The 22428-nt window shown below is 46.0% G+C and overlaps 1 protein-coding gene across 1 annotated transcript in view; it reads left to right on the top strand.

Moving 5' to 3' along the window:
• The first annotated feature begins 18885 nt into the window (after positions 1-18885).
• The window catches only part of LOC142585955 (uncharacterized), a 77707-nt gene continuing 74164 nt past the window's right edge, over positions 18886-22428 (top strand). The window contains exon 1 of the mRNA XM_075697087.1: positions 18886-19319. Coding sequence (XP_075553202.1) covers positions 19136-19319 — 184 coding nt within the window. The 5' untranslated portion in view covers positions 18886-19135. The remainder of the gene's footprint in view (positions 19320-22428) is intronic.

Here is a 22428-nt window from a genome sequence, read left to right as displayed (position 1 = left end):
CGCCAGAAACAAATCAACGACGCTGCGCAGAGCGGGGAACTACAGCAACACGCAACACGCTGCCGAACGCAACTAACAAGAGGAACGACGCCGTGTCGCTGCTGTCCGATACCGACGTTCCAGGGAAAGCTGCATACATTTCCTTCATTTCCTACATCTCCCTCGTCATTTCACCCCATATTCACATCCGCTGCGGGCTCCTTACTGCTTCTACTCGTCTCTTCTACGTCGTCTCGTGCAGGTCGCACTTAACAGTTGGGTGTTGAAACCGCGCTGCTCCGTTTCACGATTCTTTGACGGTCGTCCTCGCTATTATATCAACCGCACCACGCACGATCAATGAACACGACGTCGTTACTACGAAGTGCTTACGCATCATTCAGATAACTCCCTGAGAAGATTCTACGCACAATTTTTGCAGTGCGGTTGGCGACAGGGTTCTAGAAATTTATGAGGGGTGGACATGTTGCGACGGGTAGGGGGGGGGGGGATGTAAACACGAAAGCAGTCACTCCGCCATTTTGAATAGTAAGCTCACCAACCTTGCATTTTGAACGCATTAATGAAACTAACGCGAGACAACGACGCATCCTACGGCGATCGCCAAACTTTGCCAGGTCAAATAAATGTACAGCTCGCTGCTGTCAAAATGCGCGAAATACGCGCGAAGCGCGCATCCGTTATTGAAATCTACGTCAGGAGCACTTTCTGTGTCCGCGTGGCAGCAGTAACGAACCGTGTCTCTAATTTTTTTTTTCGTCGCGTTTGCTTTTATTGCTGCACGGTGAAATACAGCACTGGCTATTAGAAGTTCTGATCTGTCCTCTTTACGATGGTGAAATGGTGTTGCGTCAACGAAAAGTCACGCACTCCGCAGTGCGATGGGACCTCCCGACTACCCGATTTCGGTGGTGCAAACGGTAAATTGTACGTTGCTTGAAATTGAATACCCGAAGTAGGCGGCCGCTTGATTTTTGTAGACAGCGCAATAGAAAAGGGCGATTTTAACAACTTTTACTTTAGTTCAATTGTAGCTTCCACCCGTGATAAAGAAACACACGAGGATTGCGGGAAAAAAAATTCACCGACGATTGCGATACTCCCTAATGCGAAATTTGAGCGCAGCTCCATACATGTTTTAGTTTCGCGATATATTGGCTGGCGCGGACATTCTGTCTCATGCGGCACGTTCCAAACAGAGCCAAGTGTGGCGAGTCCGCCTCGCGAATCGGGAGACCGCGAGTGGCAGCGCGTGGGTGGCGCCTAGGTGCGATTCACAGCAGCAGCCGCAGACAGACCTTCGCTCATGCAGAGCTTTGTTTCCATACCGACGACGCGCGCTTCGCTGGCGCCGTATCGTAGCCATCTTCGCCGCACAACCCGTTTTGCGCGGCACTACGCTTTACTTCTCACGCTTTCGTTCCACCAACGACGAGAGCTGCTCTTCGTTGCGTGGAAGTCGTGCCACCAGTGTCAGCGGCGACGTCAGATTAAATGAAGCACTTTGAAAATTAATATCTTTGAACTGGTGCTGTCCAGAGAATTCGTTCTAAGTGGATACGCCGTGCGAACTCAGCGGCTATAATTCATAGATTGAAATATGTGGTGTAAAAGAATTAAAAATAAATTAGCGTAATTGCGTTTATTATTCAATTGAACATTTCGATTTCTCGTAGAAGTAATGGCCGCCTCATCGAGTAATTTAGACCAAAGCTAGAATTATGTTATCTAGCGTAGCCAATCTTTAAAAATATTTGGTGCAACTAAAAATTCAGTGCCCTTCCACTCTTTGAAGTATGACAGCTGTGAATGTGGGTCCCTTAATAGCGAGCTGTACCTCCGCCGATTGTCGGACCGGTATTGCACTATCTTCAGGATTGGCCCGCGTATGGGGAGTGCTTAACGCCTGCTTCACCTCCGCCGCAGGTCGGCCCGGCATCGCATTATCTTCGGGATCGGCCCAAGTATGAAAAATTGTTGTCTACGTCCACGGAGACGAGATCCGCCAGAACCTAGCCATAAACAGCTGCGCTGTAAAAAAAAAAGAAAAAAAAAAGATGTATCATTGACATGTCTGTAACTGGCCTGTAAGAGGTCGTCTCATCCTCGTCATCTTTGCCTTTACAGATAGGGTTCATCCTGCTTTCACGCCACCCAACTGGAATTTTCTTTGTTTTAATCACTAGCTTTATGGCACTGTCCCGCTGCTCCTTGCATTTTGGACGCAGCTCTTTGATTAGCAGTATTGTCATTTCATCTGGTCCTGCTGTTGCGTTGTTAGGGACATTTTCTTCTGTTTTTTTTTGCAGCTATTCTATTGCAGAGTAAATTTTGAGCTCTCAGTCTTCTCTATTTATGGATCTGTTTGAGTCTGGACTATGCTTTTTTTTTTCTTGACGAAGGTATATCTAATAACGTCCCTCGTGTACCATTGGGCGTCGTCTCCTTTGATACTACCGTCTGCATCACTTAGAGACGTTTGCGAAATTTTAGTTGGTGCGCCTAATGCGCTTACGTGGTTCAGGAATCTTCTTGGTGCGCCTTTATCATTTTGCTAATGTGATGCACTCAACTTCCACTTGTACATTAATTTTTTTTCTTGTACTAGTTCATTCGCCACCTCTTCCTTTTCCCGGTACTTGTTCTATCTAAGCAGTACCTCTTCATGAAATGCCAACTTTAGGATTCTCTGTGATCCCTAGACGGCTGCTTACGCTCTTCTATAACTTGCTTTATTTTCTTGTTCCACCACCCACGTGGTTTGCTCTTTCGATTCCAACTATATTTTAGCCTTGCTTGTCTTCTGCTGCATGATGTCTACCAGCTATCAGTGCTGTAAAAAGGGCCTCCATTTTTCTTAATGCTTTTTGCCAACTCTGTTATTTGCTTTCATTAATTTTTAAGTATTCTGCTTTTCCTTCCTGTCGTGCGTCGGTATCCACCAGAAGTTTAACGTGATACGTTTATGATCGCTACCAAAGCTGGCTTTTAATTGTTAATGTATGTAATTCGATCAAGTCGTTCGCAACAGTTTCTGAGACTAAGGCGAAGTCGATACATGACTGCCTATTTCCGCATTGTCACGTTACCAATCCATGACACTTATGCTCCCTATTAACTACTACAAGGTTGCAGTAGTCGAGAGGTTGTAACTATTTCACTGGAAATTGTAGGGCGCCGTCTAGGGATCTTCTTATTGTACGAATTATTTAAATAGGTTTATTCTTGTGGGCGATAGGAGAAATGTAAATGTGCCGTTCCCATGCTGGCAGAAGGCGAGGTTGCCACGGCGGCCGCATTTCGATGGGGGCGAAATGCGAAAACACCCGTGTACTTAGATTTAGCTGCACGTTAAAGAACCCCAGGTGGTCGAAATTTCCGGAGTCCTCCACTACGGCGTGCCTCATAATCAGAAAGTGGTTTTGGCACGTAAAACCCCATAATTAAAAAAAGTGCTTGTTATGGTGTGGTAAAGTGTGCGGCGAAATACAGCGACGATATTGGCTCATTTTTGCGTAGGGAAACGTACCACATTGTGTGTGTGTATTACGCGATTAGCAATACATCTCGCTTGCAAGACTGGACGCGTGTTGCGTGAAATAAGGCCAGCCGTAGCGATTAGGCGCCGATAGAACTTCAGGACCCGTAATTCATGAACAGATGGGAATGAATGAGATGCGATGATTAGTGAGCGCATGTATCTCGGTTCCATCTGCGCAGTGCGCAGATGAAACTGGCTGAAAGATTTATCGGCTGAAAGTTACAATTATAACTCAGCTGCTAGCATGTTTGGACACTGCCGAAGCTGCGTGTATACCTTTCACCACGGGGAATGCCCAAAAGGCCAACCACTGAAATGATTGCGTTGTAACTGAGATCTCACGGGTCTTAAGTAAAACAGTTTTGTTTCTTTATTGTTATACTCACATTTATGGCACGGACTTCATGCTGTGATGATGCACATATATATGCAAAAGTTGAGTCTTATGAAGTTTAGAGCAGCAAAGGAAAGCAGCAGACACAGCGAATAAGTTACCGCGCCACGGATTGTGTACTTGTGCACGCTCTTGCTTCGCACATTCGCATGACCATGACTGATAATCAAAACTAAATTATGGTGTTTAGCAGCCCGAAGTTGCACAGCGGCTTATGGGAGACATTGTAAGAAGAGCCTGCGGATTAATTTTGAACACCTGGGGTATCTTACACCGTGCTCATAAAGCACGCTAACAAGGGTTTTTGCATTCCTCCTTGATCTAAATTTAGGCGCCGTCACTTGGTACGGCTCCACTGCGCTACCGTGACGGATATGGTGATAGTTGTATGCGAAGTTCATCTCGTATATCGTTTAAAGCTAGAGTGTAAATAAGGCGCAAATGAGTACCTTGACGACAATGCAGTGTAAGTTTTTTTCCGAAGACCAGTCATTTAAGCGGAGTATAATTTCGGCACTGTGAAAATGGGCATCTTCTGTAGCTTTCGAAGTGCAATAAATTTTTATGGATGTAAAACTTTTTATGGACGTAGAACCCCAGTATTTGATCAGTAGCCTTTTTTGATGACAGTCTTCAAACCATTATCATTGGCATAATGGACTGGTAGCAGTGTTTCAGCAGCACAAGTTGACCAGCTGATAACAATTGCATTTGCGTCATTCAAGAACCGTGGCCCCTGCCGAACATAGATGCTCTGTCGGTGAACGTGAAGCACTAGCTTGCCTTTTGGACGCGAAAAATGACACGTATATCTTTGGGTTCGACCATTTTATCTCCGCACTGATCACAAGGAACATGTCGCCTTGCTTTCTGCTGGTTCTGAGTGTCGTCGCCCTCTATGCATAATTATCGTTGGTGTGCCAGATTTCTATATTACGGTTTCGCTGTGAAATATTGCTACGGTTCAAAGGGATTTGTTGCAGACGCCTTGTATTGATTACCTCTTCAGCGGCCTGCTATGGGCTAACTTAAGGGAATAGTATCACTTGTAACTTCCTGTGTGAGCGAAACTTCCGTGCAAGCAGCGACTGCGGCTGACAGCACATTGCAACAGGTAATTTTCTGTATTAGAAAGGGCTGGTGCTTTAAGGGCGCTCTCCAGCTGAGCTAATGCACTACTCTACCGTAACCGCATTTCGATGGGGGCGAAATGCGAAAGCACCCGTGTGCTTAGATTTAGGTGCACATTAAAGAACCCCAGGTGGTCAAAATTTCCGGAGTCCTCCACTACGGCGTGCCTCATAATCAGAAAGTGGTTTTGGCACGTAAAACCCCAAATATTATTATTATTTACCGTAAAGGGTGAGTTACCCTAGGTATTTGTCACATAAAATAACACAACCATAAGCAGTATTTCTCACTATATTTTTCTCGTTTTTTATGCGAAATTTTCTGTATTTTGTTATGTTTAGTGCCTGATTGTTGTTTGGCACAGCGTTTTTTATCCACATATAAATTCAAATGTGGGATTCTTTTTGTTGTAGTTACTGTGCTAAGGGAAGCATTTTTATTTTTGTAACGTGGCTATGGGCTGCATCTTATTCAGGCACTGTTTATATATTTTTTTGTTATCTTTTTTGCATTGTCATAACCTTGTCAACTGTATTGCCCCTCCTGCATGGGCCAGTATGTTGGCCTGCAGTATGAATAAATTAAATAAATAAAAAATAGACAACCTAGCTTTCCGCAGTGATAAATTCATCATTCAAGCAACATTTCAAAGCCGTATTCTACAGTTGAAACGTGACAGCCATACAGGCATTGTACGAACTAGGTAAAGACATAGAGAGTGCAGGTTAGCAAACTGTACATTTTATGGTTAACCTCGCTGCCTTTCCTTTGTTTCTCCTCTTTCTCTCTTACAGAAAGACATTAATGGCCACGCTTAAACAGACAAACCGGTTGAGAACACTGCTCAGAGCTTTGTCATGACTTAACTGTATTGACTGCTTTTACAGCGGAGTCTATGTCTATGTCTATGTATATGGCTAGGGTACCATAGAATGTTCGTGTCCGCATACAAACACTATCATCATCAATGGTTCATACACCCGTAAGCACTCATACTCCCATAAGCAAGCAAAAAGATGCAATAGCTCATAGGCCCGTAAAGCAGAGGCTACAAGCACTTAGCAATGTGAAGCGAACAGTGCTTACATTCTTTCTAATGACTTACACTACAGAATAGCACGTCGAAAACTGTCATCATCAATGGCTCATATTTCTGTAAGCAGTGGCTCATACCTCTATAAGCAGTACCCCTGTAATCCATAGAGTTTTTATGCTGTAATCAATGGCTGAAACCCCTGTTAAGCAATGGCCCTTCCAGAAAGTTTGCCGGCTATTTTCGGTGTAATACTTTTGAGTGGCCTGTTCTGGCAATCCCACGTAATGTGGGCGAGAGCTGGCAGGCCTCCGCACCACGGACAGCGAACGCTGCACAAGATAGGGTGAAGGACATGTTTCAAGTAAAGGTTTGGACATGTGTGCGTCTGTATTCGGCGCCAGTCATAGGTGTCCCGCCTGGATAGGTCAGGGTGTGGTGGACTGTACTTTCGCCGCTCGCGCGGTTGGTGCTCGAGGACGTCTCGTGGTGAGAAGAGGTTTTCGTCAGAGTGGTCGGCCACTCGGTTGACAAAAGCAAGAGCTGCACCGTCCGCTCGCTCATTGCCCTCGAGTCCTGCGTGACCCGGGCACCACATGATCATGTGGTTTTGCGTTAGGTTGGATCCTAATGGGTGAGTGGTGCTGTGCGGTAGCCTCCCGGTGAGGAAGAGTCGACATGTGACGTGGGAATCTGTAAGAGTTATCGATGATTGTCCCAGGGCGTCCTTAGATTTAATAGCTAGCGATGGCTGAAGCTTCTGCGGTATCCGCGCATGCAACCGAAGCCGTGGCGCAAGTCACAAGCCCTTGATCTGCGGCCGCTCCTACTACGGCGAGGGCGTATTTGTAAGTACCGCATCGAGCGACATCTGTGTAGACAGTATCCGGATTTTCACCGAACTGCTGCATTAACTTGCGAGCTCGAGCACTTACTTCTACGACTCCGGTGGTATTTTGGACTCATGTTCTTGGGGATTGGAACTACTATGATTATTTCACGAAGGACTTTAGGCAGAGATTCCAGTTCTTCTCCCGTATACTGTGGATGAATTGGGTAATCTACGCGGCAGCGTAATTTTCTGACAGAGGAGGTTAAGCTTAGCCTCTCACTTTGAGATATGAGCACCGCTGCTCTTAGCTCCTCGTAGTTATTGTGAATCCCGAGGGCCAGCAGGCGTTCAGTGGAGGTTCCCTGTGGTAGACCGAGAGCCGCTTTGTACGACGTCCTGATCAACGCATCTAGGGCCTTTAGTTCTGTTTTCGTGGGGTCTTGGAAAGGGAGGCTATATGTAAGACGACTTAGCACAAAAGCCTGAACGAGCCGGATCGTCTCTGTTTACTTGAAACGTTTTTGGTGATAGGTTATTATACGTATCATACGAGAGACGTGTTTCACCGTAGTCCTAAGGGTTTTAATGGTGTGGTCTACTCGTTTGTCGCTTTGCAGCCACAGTCCGAGGACTCGCATTTTCTGGACCTCCCTTATCTGGCTGTCTCCTAGAAAGAGGTTGACCGGCTCATGAGTTTGACGGCCTAGACCTCGGATTCTGATAAATTCTAATTTATCGGGAGTGCAGCTCATTCCGCTGCTGCGAGCGAAGGTCAATTTCAACAGTGGTCGCTGCTGCTTGCAGGATTCGTTCTTTTTGTGCTAAAGAGCCGCTGGTGGCCCATAGGGTAATATAGTCTGCACATGACGCGCACCCTAGCCCGGGTATGATGTCGAGTTTTTTTCGCTAAGCGTCTCGCGCCGATATTGAAAAGAAGGGGGAGAGTATCGCTCCTTGTGGTGTTCCTCTATTGGGCACGGGAAAAGGGTCTGCGCGCGTAGTGCCGCTGCCTAGAGGTCAGGAAAGAGCGGGCGCAGTCACAGATTCCTTGTCCACAACCGATGTTATTTAGCTCAGATGAGTTCATGTGGCATAGTGTCGAATGCGCTTTTCAAATGAAGAGGTAGGACGAGATGTTCTGCACCAACCGTGGTGTTGCAAAGAACTTCTTCGCGAAGTAGCCGGAAAACATCCTCATTTGAGAAATCTTGGCAAAAGCCGAATATGTTTGTGGGAAAGAGGTTGCGGTCTTCAATGTAGGACGAGAGACCCCCGTGTGTGGATCACCGGAAATAATTTCCCAAGACAGGAGGTTGGTGATATCGGTCTGAGAGGTTGTAGATCACGAGGTTTTCCTGCTTTCGGAATAAGCGCGATTTTGCCCTCCTTTCACTGTTGTGCAACCACGCCGCTCTCCTTTTGACATAGATGTCTCTTGGTGGCACTCGCACCTTGGCCTCGGTGTTCTTTAGTTTAACGTTAGGCGAACGCAACGGACGAACCGAACTCGGAGGCAACTGTTTTTCATTAATTAGCCGGCTAAATATTATGCCACCTTCTTGTGTGTGACGTCATTACTTCCGCTTTCTACTTCCCGGTTTCCAAGAATTTCGCCAAAGTCGTGCTCACGCGGCGAGTCTAAAATCTACGATTCAGTGCTTTGGTGTGTGGTAATCAGTGATCTCTAACTTATTCTATATATTCCAGACATTTCTTTGACTTAACTTTTAACTAAACTTATGCTCTGATATCATATCTATAATGAAACCCATGAATTTTGTACTGTACTATTCTTTTTTCTATTTTTTTCGGATGTATTTTGAATTTCTTCCCCGGTCGTGTCAGAAAGTGAACCGGAAGTGCTACACAAGAAACAAGAGTGTCACTCGATGCTCGTGCCACCAATTAATGTGTAAATGTAATGAAAAGTCTGCTAATTAAACCTGTATTTGCTTCATTACAGCCAGTAACTTGGCAAAGCCGGCCACGGGTAAAGTTAGAAAGGACCCACGAAAGGTATGGATGGAAAAGACAAAGATAAACTTTACAATGAAATAAAAAAGTGCCGTTGTATCTGTTGTGTTACCGTCGCCGCTTGAGCGATAGCGGCGGCGCGACTATCGCGACAACTTGCTATATTAGCCCAGTCATGCGGCCACCGAGCCGCATTCCACTACGAGCCGTCATGGAATAAACCACGTTTGGTTCAGCTTACGCCTCTTCCTTCGGCTGCGGTTTTCACCCCGTGAAAACACTACATTGGCGACGAGGATGGGATGCTGAGCAATTCTGCGGCAAGCTGACATGGCAACGGAAGGTCCGGCAGCGGCGGGTGCAGTGGCGCAAATCGTGGGTCGACTGGGACACATCGAGCCCTTTGACGAGTCCACAAGCGACTGGCTGTTGTACGAGGAACGCTTGTCGTCGTTTCTTCAGGTCAACGGTATCCCCGAGGACGACAAGGTACACGCTTTTTTGAGTCTCATAGGCCCAAAGGCGTACAGTCTTCTCAAGTCGTTGACCGCGGCGGAATTGCCGTCAGCTAAAGGTTTCGAGTTTTTAAAGAGACTTCTTGGTGACCATTTGTCACCGAAGCCGTCGGCAATAAGCGAACGCGCAAAATTTCACACAAAAGCACAACTTGAGACTGAATCAATTTCGGAATATGTTGCGCAGTTGCAGAAATTGACAGACATGCGAATTTGGATGCGCCCTTGATCAGTCATTGCGGGTTTTGTCTGCGGTCTGTGCCGAGAAGATATACAGCGCGTGTTATTCACGGAGGATAACAAGCTAACCTTCCAGAAGGCCGTAGAACGAGCGCTAGCCATGGAAGCGGCGAAAAAGAGCGTTGCAGAAGTGCACGCTTCGGAATCGAGCGTATCAGACGTTCACAAAGTTGGAGCGGTTGGGAAAACTGATATGACGCAGGGAAATTGTTACCGCTGCGGATCTGCGAAACATGCAAGCAGACTGTGCCCGCACGTTGCGGCCATCTGTTTCAAATATGATAAGAAAGGGCACATTCGAAGAATGTGTCAAGCTAACAAGAGAATGACGAAGGGAGCGCGTCGAAACGCGATGAAGGGGTTGAGTCCCGTTCAAGCTTCTGTTAGCGTGAAGGGAATTGTTTCGCCTGGTATGGAGCCGATAAAAATTTCAGTGCAAGTACAAGACGTACCCTTGGAACTGGATACGGGGGCTACTGTGTCCTTAATGTCTTTGGATCAGTTTCGTCACATGTTTCCCTCCATTAAGGTCGTGCCAACGACGCCGAAGCTGCGGACGTTCGACGGAGCCATCGTCTAGCCTGTCGGAGTTCCTCACGTTGCCGTGCAGTACGGAGAGCAGAGGGCCCAGCTGCCTTTTTACGTCACGAGAGAAAAGGGACCCCCTCTGCTAGGTCGACAATGGTTGCAAGCCATCTGACTCGACTGGAGCCGTATTTTCAAGCTCAACGCAATTCCCAGGTAGGGCGATCCTGCCTGTTCCAGACTGCGCGCTCTTCTAGACAAGTACCAGAGTTTGTTTCAGGACGAACTGGGGACAATTACAGAAGAGCGACATTGTCCCTGAAAGAAGGTTGCGTGCAAAAATTTATGAAGGCAAGAAGTGTGCCCTTTGCATTGCAACCAGTAGTCAAGGCTGAACTTAAAGAGCTAGAAGACATGGGAGTCATTTCGCCAGTCGAGAGAAGTGACTACGCGACGCCGGTTGTGCCAGTAGTAAAGGACAGTGGCATAAGACTATGCGGCGATTATAAGACCACCTTAAACCCTTGTCTTGAAACTGATCGCTACCCACTCCCGAGAATCGACGAGTTGTTCACAGCGCTCGCAGGGGGCCAAGAATTTTCTAAAATTGACCTCAATCGAGCCTATCAGCAGGTAGCCTATCAGGAGAATCGTCAAGAAAGTATTTGACACTAAATACTCAAAGGACTTTTTTTCCGTAAACAGGCTGCCGTTCGGGGTTTCTTCGGCACCTTCTATTTTCCAAAGAATTATGGGCTCAATGTTGAAAAGACTGAAAGGCGTCAGCTGCTATTGGGATGACGTTCTCATTACTGGCAATACGTCAGACGAGCATTTTGCAAATCTCGAAGCGGTTCTGAAGCGGTTAACGGAGCGCGGCGTTCGAGTAAAGAAAGCAAAGTGCTCATTTTTCCAAACGGAATTACGGTATCTGGGTCATGTTATCAGTGCTGCAGGTGTCGGCACAACGCCAGACAAGATAGAAGCATTGATGAAAGCGTCCGCACCCACAGGCAAGCAGCAACTACAATCGTTTCTGGGCATTGTAAATTACTACGGGAAGTTTGTTCCTCGATTGTCTACTCTGGCGAGTCCACTTTACAAACTGCTGCATCGCGACCAGCCATGGCTCTGGGATGAATCGTGTCAAAGGGCATTCGAGGAAATCAAGAATGCGTTGGCGTCATCCTCGATCCTGGCGAATACGACCCAGATAAACCTTTGCAAGTGGCATGTGACGTTTCCCAATACGGCGTGGGCGCAGTACTTTCTCATGTAACTGAAGATGGAAGCTCTCGGCCTGTGTTTTATGCGTCGCGCACATTAACTGAGGCCGAATAGAAGTACAGTCAGCTAGAAAAAGAAGCGCTGGCCATTATCTTTGCCGTCATAATTTCATTTCTACATCCATGGGAGATGTTTCACGTTGATTACGGATCGCAAACCATTGCAAACAATTGTGGGACATAAAACGGGCATTCCACCAATTGCAGCGGCACGCTTACAGCGATGTGCTGTCACGTTGTCCGCTTACAAGTACTCGCTCGTGTACAAAAAGTCCAGTGACAACGCAGAAGCAGATTTTTTCTTTCAAGGTTCCCACTCCAGGGTCCTGAAGGCGAGGAATAGTTTTATGCTTTGCGTCTGGACTCTATGCCGGTGTCCGCTAAACAGATTGCGCTCGCTACAGCACGTGACCCGGTGCTCAGTAATGTGCTCCAGCTTACAAGCATAGGCTGGTCATTGCATTTGCGAGATGCGAGCTTAAAACCATTCTTTGACGGACGTTTGCAGATCAGCGCGCATCAAGGGTGTCTCATGTATGGCCTGAGTGTTGTTATTCCGTCCCCTCTTAAGGAAGCCGTACTCGACGAACTGCACCTTGGTCATCCCGGCATTGTGCGGAGCAAGGAGCTGGCTCGCAGCTATGTGTGGTGGCCGTCAATTGATGCAGACTTAGAAACAAAGGTACGAAGTTGCCAAGCCTGCCACGAACAGCGGAATGATCCAGTTAAGGCACCTCTGCATCCCTGGTCATGGCCGACCGCGCCGTGGAGGCGAATTCACTTGGACTTCGCGGGACCTTTCCGAGGAACTGTTTTTAGTGGTTGTAGATGCTCACTCCAAGTGGCCGGAAGTGTTCGTTATGTGAAGCACAACGTCCGAGCGTACTGTTGCCTACTTGCGTGAACTTTTCTGCAGATTCGGAGTGCCGGAGACGGTGGTGTCCGACAATGGACCACAACTGGTGTCCGAAGAGTTCAAGGCGTTTATGCGGAACGTCGGGGCCAGACATGTCGTGAGCGCTCCTTATCGCCGAAGCACAAATGGTCTGGCGGAGCGTTTCGTGCAAATGTTTGTCTGCTCTACGCAAGTCATCTCCCGGCGAGTCTATCGAAGAAACACTTCACAACTTCTTATTGGCGTACAGAAATACGCCTCACCCTACGACTGGAGAAGCTCCAGCTAACCTGTTGATGGATAGAAGATTGCGCACCAGGCTGGATGCAATGGAGCTTACAGTGGAGGGGAAGGTGATGCACAGTCAGTTCACCCAAATGCAGCAGCGCAGGAGCAACAGGGACTGTTTTTGTGTTCATGGCAGTGTTCTAGTTCGCAATTACAGAGGCCCAACGAAGTGGGTTCGTGGAACCGTTCTGAAGACTGGCCCAGTCTCGTACAAAGCCATGGTAACCACCCCCCGAGGCAAGTTCATCTGGCGTCGACATCTCGTCAAGCTGCTGGCTGGCGCCGGCCCTATGGTGACACCAAGGGCATCCGACTCCGATTTCTCTCCTGGTCTTCCCTGAAGGTCAGACTGGTGACCAGCCAACGTCAGAAGAGCCGATACCCGGGGAGTCCGTCCCTCCAGCTCCCGCTCCTCCATCAGGCGCTACCCGTCAAGACAACGCCGTCCACCCGAGCGATACTAAGCCGTTCTTCAACTATTGTATAAGGATACAAGTGCACCCTCTAAAATAAAGAGGGAAGAGTGTTGTGTTATCATCGCCGCTTGAGCGATAGCGGCGGCGCGACTGTCGCGACAGCTTGCTCTGTTAGCCCAGTCATGCGGCCACCGGGCCGCATTCGACTACAAGCAGTCATGGAATAAACCACGTTTGGTTCTGCTTACGCCTCTTCCTTCGGCTGCGGTTTTCACCCCGTGAAAACACTACAGTATCCATTCATAGGAAACTTTCGCCTCGCCAAAATGGTGTCTTAAGTACATGAATTTGTATGAGAACTTTAGAGGAATCAACATTACTTCGTTATGTTCACTTGTTTGTTATAAGCCATTTCATTAAAACGAGGTTTGACTTTTCGTTTGATCATGGTGCAAGGCATCGCTGAGTATACCTGCCTCGTGATGAACAAAATGATCACATGGTTTCTTTGAACACGTGATTTTCTTTCTGCCTACTTCAGTGAATTATTGGCTAACCTCTGTCTTTCCGTCTATTTCTCCCCATCCTTCAGTGAATTATAATTTTTATCTTGTGTTTCAAATAAATAATATATGATGCTTGGACTTCTTGCAGGCTGCCGTCGCATGTGCGTCTCAAAGGCATCTTTCGCTCAATTAGTTGGGCTCAGTAGATGTGTCAGTCTTGCGAGCAGGACTTGTAATCCCTCCCGAGGGGTAGAGCTTAAAAAGAAAGTTGTAGATTGAGTGACAGCTGCATTCAACGTCGAGCACTAGAAGCAAATAAACACTGCTAACTTCTTTTCATGGTACTGAAAGCCTGAATTCACTTTACATTGCCACCGATTGAAACCGGCTGCCAACAGCCTACTGTTGGGAAGCAGTTCACAGAGCAATCGACGTGTCGAATCCCGACGTCAGCGATATTTCAGTCGTCGCGCTGCTGTCCTACGATTCCGCGGAGACGTGTACTTGTGAGACTATACCATGCACGAACCACGATAAATTCGATTTTACTCCGTTAGAATGAATGTTCATGTTCCACAGGTTATGTACACGTAGCCAGAATTTGTTAATGCGTGTTGCAGGCCAGAAAAACTTTACTCTGGCTGATTATCATTTGGATGCTGTATTGTAAATTTCACTGTTTATGATCTAATTATCTACGTGAGCAGCCGCTGCACTGTGTAGGACCTTGTAGGGAACTCTGTGCGGCTCTGGAGCAAACTCGAGCGCTGTCGAAGTTCTTTGCCGCCACTGCATTCTATTACGCGAACCCTACTGGTTGGCGTGGCTGGGTGCTGTTGCTGTCGTCTTTCCGGATAGCTCGCGCGCAGGGCAATGTCCAGACCTTCTATGGAATTACGCAGTGACAATACAAACGATATCTAAATATTCTCACTGCAACAAATGTGCGTCATCAAGAGCACAACTCCTTTAGTAAAGCATACCTACTTTCGTAATCATTAGGTCACAATCTCATGTATACGTCTATTGTGCCAACGCCAACTACTCCTTTGGTTATGATTAACTTGCTATGGCACACGCCCTAACGAGGGATTGGCCAAGAAGCGGGCGGTACATCTAAAACAAATAAGACAAGGCAACACAAGAGTTGCCAGAGTTGCGCAGCATGAGTGCACGCGCCAGATTACTTTACGCCAGGGAAGTTTTTAGCCAGAGGGCCGGTACGACAAGAAATTGAATAAATATTAGTGAAAATAAATTATAAAACATATATAACAGGTGCTGACCAAGATCTTTATTCCAATTATTCGACCTGTTTATTTATTTAAACGGTTTTTTATTTTAGTTAGTTGCGTGCACATTTTGGTGTAACGTCCAGAACAGGAAAGAAACAATAATTTTAAGATTAGAATTTTCTATTTACCGCCAAGCCTTTGTGGTACATCAGTACGAAAAATAAACATTCTTGTGGCAAAAAAAGCTTGTTCATATTTCTAGGTAGCGTGGAGTTTTTCTCGCTTATTCAGTCATTATTTCTACAACAGCAGATATCTGCAGAACGTTGAGGTGGTCTGGGAAACGTCACCATTTTTTGCAAAAAGGGCCTTTGTTTCGCTTGTCGTTACCGTAACACCGGTATTTATATGAATTCGTGTTGGCATTTCTAGGCAGTGTTCCCGTTGATGTAGTGTGGGTGTAGGCCAATTGGTGCGGCATTGTCAAGAATAAAATAGTCCAATACAGATAGCGCTCGTGTCGTCTTGCTCTTTATCCTGTGCGTAGCGCTATTTTAACCGTGGCAATGTCAATTTTTTAGGATTTACCAGAAAAGACGACTCGTGGAGGTTGCTGTAAAAGCTTGCTTTTATAAATGAGGCTTAGGAATGCTACGCGACAACGCATTTGAAAAGCCGCTCCGTTTTTTTTTTCTTTGTGTTCCCTGTGCGCAGGCATGTAGCCTTCATTGCTATTATTTGAGGTATGCTGTTTAGGAAAAGTCAGTGCCGCACTGAATGCGTTACTCCTTAAGAAGACTGGTTACTTTACGAAACATCATGTTCACGCAAGCATTTCCGGATGACACACTGCGCTAATGTCCTTTCGTGGTTGAACCAAATAACATGCTTGAAAAATTTATCGCGAGGGAGCCACTAATAAATTACTCGATAAATAATCAACCAAAACATCAAGCTCTCAAATATAAGTATTTCATGATCTTCTAGGTGGTAATAAAAAAACAAAAACAACTGAGACAGGTGGTTACAAGTGATTTATTTGCGTATTCCTTGTTTACATAATAACCATATTACACAGTTGTGACACAACACATCCAGCATAGAGGCCTGCTAGAGTGCGCAGAACCCTCACAGTACTTGCAGAGCACAGAAGATGAATCGAAATGACATATTTGGCAATGGCAACTTACGATAGCACTAAAACAAGACACGAAGCACAATATGCATGAGGTCGGAAATCAAATTGAACGTAATTACAATGTCTTTAATTTGTCGACAAAGAGCAATGGTGGCCGCTGACTGTAACATAAAATATGTAAGACACTCTGCACACAGAATGGCACCCACGAAAGCAGATACAAATTACAACCTATTAATCATGCCAATAAATAAATGGGAAGTAGTATTCACACCAAAAAATCGCAAGGCAAGAAGATATTCACATGTTTACGTTAGCATATTTGTACATTGGCAATAATACCGTATTTACAGATGGAAAAGCATGTGACACCACCAAAATGCTGTAAAGGACACTAAGCAGAATGTAGTATATTTGTATGCATGAGAATTGCGTACCTTTGGCAAGACGTAGGACGGGGTCTAAAGTGATTGGCGGGTCTGGTGTTTGGCATTATTGTACGAGTGAAACGGAACGGCAAGCCTGATGAGCCAATAATGAGCAGAAAACGCAGGTGTGTTGCCACGTAGGTTAGCGCAGTGTCTTGACATGTCATTTTTAATTCTGGAGAAAGTTTGATTACAAAGTTGGGTAGTACCGAACATTGTCATGTACCTGCGGCAACAATGCTTTAAGTTCGGGATCTGTTCAGAGCTGAGCTGTTTCTTTCTTTATTGAAATTGCATTTTTAACTTTGTACGTGTCTTTGAAAATGTCGTTTGACTTCAGGCAATTGCATCTAATTCAAAACAACCTGGCAGTGCATCAACACCGCAGCTAAATATATTTTGGAACATTTGTTAGTTTCCTGGCACCAAAGTCGAAACGCTCGCAATATTATGTGTGCAGATCTCCCAGAATTCTTCACGCAAATCGGGAAGGAAGTGCCGCATATTAGTCTCCGCGCTACTCCTCGAACAAGAGCGAGAATGCTCCCACTTACAACTTTGCACCGGCTTCTCGGAAAGCTGCAGCTTTGCCCTGAAGTATTTTGTGTCCATGTGCAGGTAATAAATGATATCTGCCACCTTTTGCAGTTTCACAGAAACGCTTATACATACAGTCTGTCAAGTCGTAGCAGAAGGCCTATTTCCAGAGTCATTTGTAACAGGACAGTAGTGGCTCGTGGCGACCATTTTGTGCAAGTAGCTTTTTATTTTTTTCCTAAGGTTAATAAAACGAGACGAAACTTCTCCGCAGGTCCTCAATCGAACTGCCGTGTCAGATATCAGGTTCTCGAAATCAAATTATGCCTCTTTCCGAAATCCACGGAAGTGGTGGTGATTGCGCCCATAAGACCTGATAACGTCTAAAAGAACTGATTTCAAAACGAAGGACACATCCACGTATTTACAACAGAGGACCTGCTGGTGGATCGTGCAATGCAAATACATTGGCGTTGAGAATCCGCCAGCTTCAGTAGCTTTTATTATTTGCCGAGTGCTTTTTCACTCCGGACATGCCTCGAGTAATTGTGACACATTTTAGTTTGCCCCGTGGCCAGCTTTAGGTGGCTCTTAACAACGTCTAGTGCGTTGCTTTCATCCGCATTGCAGTGAATGATTCGGCTGAATAAGAGGCTAAAAATTTGCTGTGCCTTAACCGGGATGCGCTGTGCATTGCTGCAAGAGAAATAATGCGCTCAAGGAAAAAAACGCAGTCGAGGACGGCAAGTGGGTTGATTGAACAGCGATAATCGAAGGTCTCTTGGCTGTGCCTTGCAGTGGACTTAACTGCACCGTTGCTAATTAGGATTAATCACTACTGTTATGGTATACCGGGAACCATCGAACTCAGTTTGATGAACGGCAAATAACTAAGCGTGTGGGCGCCAGGTTTCAGTACGCGCCTGGCGAAAGTGCGTGCCGTGCGCGCGCAGCATACCGTGTCGAACACGTGACACGTTAGAATGCAAGGCAGTGCGGAGGCGAGCCTAGAGTGCGTAGGAAAATACCGAGCTCACCGAGAGCAGTGCATAGGTAGTCAAAATTTCCGAAGGCAATAAACTGGGCTTACCTGCAACATCGGAAGTACAAGTGTTGCGGCAAAGCGCAGGAAAGGAAGCGGGATATCGCGGCTTGTTCCATCTCACGGTAATGCGGGGGAGCCGCAGATATTGTTTTTGCTGGCATTAGTAAGTAGGTAGAAAGTGATGGGAGGGGGTTGGGGGTAACGAGCCATCTTTTAAAGTCCTGTGCCTGGTCAGATGACACGAGCCCGATCCAAATGCGTTTGTCTTATCCTACCCTGACATATTTTTTTATATCCTATTCTTAAACTATTTTGTCGTACTTTATGCTATCATACGCCATCAAATCCAATGCTCGATTTTCTAGCGCCCTATTTGTGTAAATAGTGCTTCCTCGCCGCTCTCTAGAGTATCTGATAAAACGTTGTCACTATTCTCTGCTGTCGATAACTTCCGGTGTTCCTTATCAGAATGTTGCTTATTTGTGTTCAGCGTCGCCGCAGACGGAGTTTCCTACTAGTATCGCTTACCTTAATGCTATAGCGTTCTGATTCACCAATAATGCCACTGATACGCTGTTATTGCACTGTTGTGTACTTAGCTGGGACGCCTTATATAATAGTGTACGTCGTTCCCGTATTGCTTGCTTTTTTCCCGCCCTGGACATGGCTTTCTTTTCGCGCGCTTGCACTCACCTGACGTGTATCGACGTCGTGACGTCCGTGTATCAGCAAATCTCCTTTCTTTCTTTTTGCCGCTTTTGTGTTCCGGCTGCTTATCAGACCAAGGCTATCGCAGCTGCACATGACTGTACTGTGCCGTCGGCCCCAGTCGCCTTTCATCTATCTTTATTGACGACAGTCGCACCGCTTCTCACACCTCATTCCCAAAATTACAACACAACAGTAATGACACTGTTTTATCATTTACAGCTTGTCGCGCCATCTATCAGAAATATAACTAACTGTTTTATTGAAAATACACTACCAGTTGAGCACGTGAAAACCACGTTATTCTAAGTATAGGGAGAAGTCGCGTTATTTTTTGCCCAAAGGAACACGAACGGGTCTTGAAGACGAGTTTCACGGCTCTTGTGACTGACGCACTGTGGAGCGTTGACAACGCGGCTACGTAGTGTGGGTGCCTTGGGATCAACTAGTGTGAACCAAGCATGTGCCATGTTGTCCCCGGCTGGCACGGGGTTATGTCGCGACGCCTCCGCCTGCTGCCGCCTTGGTGCACTTTTTGCGTTCCTGCTGCTTCCCGTCATCTCTTGCAGCAGCGGTGCCGTTGTCAAGAGGGCGGCTGACATTGTTATCGTGGTCGATGGCGCCGCGAGCGACAGACAGCTCCGGTCTCGAGGTATGCAACTCTTCAAAACTTACGCACCTTTCGGGCTACATCCTGCATGCCTAAGGGGGCACGCAAATAAAAGAACTTAAAATAAGGAGGATAAAAGAAGGACAAGATGGGGCCAGAAGTCACTTCGTGTAACTGTTCTTTGAGCAACAAAATAGTCTTGTAATCAGAATTGTGTAAAAAATTGGTTTCCGACGTCATGATACGTATGTGTGCAAGCCTGCACGACAAGGTAGCCGAGGGAAGTCTGGATACGCTCTTGTCAGGTAGAAGTGTAATTACTGAAATCAGGCTAATGACAGATGTCGAAACACACGCACAAACACACACGTACGGACGCGCGCACTCACTGGTGTCTTGGGACCATTGCAGGCCGGGCAGTTGTTGACACTCCTGTATGGTTCTGGTTGTGGAATGGCGACCTGCAAAGATTACAGTGCGAATAGCCGATCTGTACCGCCCAAGAAAAACGACGTATTTGTTTCTTCGCAATGATTACCACCCGTATTAATACGATTGGCATTCTTAGGACACCGTGTTCTTTTTCCTGTACATATCTGTCGGTGGCCCCGCCGACGTGGGCCACTGGGCAGCGCGCCGGGCTGCTGGAAACGAGTTCGAAACGAACCGTTGGACGGACTCGGATCACTGGCCATGCCACACTCTGTGTTCAACGAGTGAGCGAGTGAACTTTATTTCGGCGTCCAAGCTGTTAATGCCTGAAGAGGGGCGGCCACTCTATTCCAGGTAGCCGTGGCTCTGTGCTGATAGCCTAGCCGTGTTCCCCAGGCGTGGCTGGTCCTCAGGCCTTGGGCTTGCCAGCTGGGCCGCCACTGGTTGGTGCTTGGATGGGCGAATGCAAAAATAACCTATGTGCACCGCTCTTCAACGGCCATCCTTTAAAATTTATCCGGTGCTAGGCGGAATCGAACCCGCGTCATATATATTCATACAATCATTTCTAAATTCATGCACGAGCCAAGCGCATACTTCGAGGCGATACTGTTAGGTGGCACAGTGTGTCCACAACGATGCGCGAGAGAGGAGCACACACGCCTCGTGCATGACGCGTCTCTGCGGTGCCAATACGGTGTGTCGCTGCATTGCTTCAATGCTAATCGCATTAACGTCTACATTCATCGTAAGCTGGGTTTTGGTGGATTTTTTTTTACTGCAGAGTTGAAATTTTTGCGACACTTTATTGTTTGTTTATTGATATTTGTTATGTGTATTGATTTCTTGCAGCATGTATCTGTGCTGATATCAGTGCTGATACACTACACCGAGTAAATGAAGGTACCCGTGTTGGGTTACTTATTTATGCAGACGTGCTAAGTGTCGCGGTCTGTTCAATAACAAAATTAGTGCGGCACAGCTTTGTTCCCCTTGAGAAAGAAGGACCATACATTGTAAAATTGCTCTTAAGAGGAAGCTTCAGCTCGGGCCAAACTCCGGTGCCGCCTATTCAAATACGTGTAAAACGCAGGAACGCTTTTCTTAGACAACCACTGGGCCGATTTTAATCAAGTTTGTTGCAATTGAGAGAGAATGTTAAATTCTAGTGACTGTTGGAAGCGGAATTCTCAGTTTATGCCCAAATGTTTTGAAAGGATTCTTCAGAAATTGGTAACTGTGAAAAAAAATGTAAGGACGAAGTTTACAAGTTCGTAGCTCTGTACTAAGAAGAGATATAGCAATTATGTAAACTGCACCAGTTAGAGCATCCAAAGCGGCAAATTTGATTTATAAATTTGCATCTTACGTGAATTTGTTGCATTGTTCGCAATTGTTTTGCAAAAGTCCTACTCACATATTAGTGGTCTATTTGAAAGCCATATATATATATATACATATATATATATATATATAATATATATATATATATATATATATATATATATATATATATATATATAACTTGAGTGGTGCTACAAGGTAAACAGAACAAGTATTTAATTTCGACAGTTTCAATCGGTGGACCGATCTGGAACCATGAAGATCGGTCCACCGATTGAAACTGTCGAAATTAAATACTTGTTCTGTTTACCTTGTAGCACCACTCAAGTTTTTTACGTTTGAAAGGTAGCCTGAAGAATCCCTCTTTGCCTACTACATATATATATATATATATATATATATATATATATATATATATATATATATAATACCTCAATATTGTCCACTTTGGATGTAATATTTTATACAATTTACATAATTGTGATATCGTTTTTCATTGCTGAGTTAGAGTTCTAATCTTCATAGTCTCTTTTTCTGCAAATTGGCGGCGTTCAACAATCTTTATGAAAATATTGACAGATTAAGTAATGAATTCGCTAGCAATAGTCACGAGATTATAAACTTTTGTCTCATAAAAGCAACTAACCCCATAAAATTTGGTGCGGGTGTTGCCGAGAAAAACGATTTTCCCTTTCTCATCTATTTAGATAGAGGCCCCCGAGCTGAAACTTCCTCTTAATATGTGGTTCGTTTATATTACTAACTTTTTCTTCCAAAGGTAATAATTTAGTCTGCGTGGGTGAGAGAGGAAGAATATGCAAATAAAAAAATCAGTGACGATTACGATACTCCCTAATGCTATATCTGAGCGCAGCTCTATACGTGTTTTCATTTGGCGATATATTGGCTGGCGCGGACAATGCGTCTCGTGTGACACATTGCAAACGGAGCGAAGTGTGGCGCGACTGCCTCGTGAATCGGGAGACCCTGAGAGGCAGCGCGTGGGTGACGCGTGGGCGCGATTCACAGCAGTTGCCGTATACAGACCTTCGCCCATGCAGCGAATTTGTTTCTATATATGGTATTGGTGGACGCGCTCGCCGCATGCCATCGGTGAACAGACGACGGCGCGCTACTCTTTTTTTTTATTGCGATATAGACTTGCCCTTAAGGCATAATTCTTGGTGCGTATATGTGTATTATATGTGTGCTGTGAGGCCTGTGTTGTGTATGAATTGAAGCGGTGTTTTGTGGAATCTGTTGTCATGTATCCAGCGGTAATAGATGGTTGTCACACTGTAGCGGAGGCCGGCTTGCAGTAGGAGACGCGAGCGTTCCGATTGTAAACCCGTACATGTCCATATTAGGTGGTATG

Source organism: Dermacentor variabilis, chromosome 6 (assembly GCF_050947875.1).
Source record: "Dermacentor variabilis isolate Ectoservices chromosome 6, ASM5094787v1, whole genome shotgun sequence".
NCBI lineage: Eukaryota > Metazoa > Arthropoda > Arachnida > Ixodida > Ixodidae > Dermacentor > Dermacentor variabilis.
Note: the sequence above shows the minus strand (reverse complement) of the source record. Positions and strands in the feature narration are given on the sequence as shown.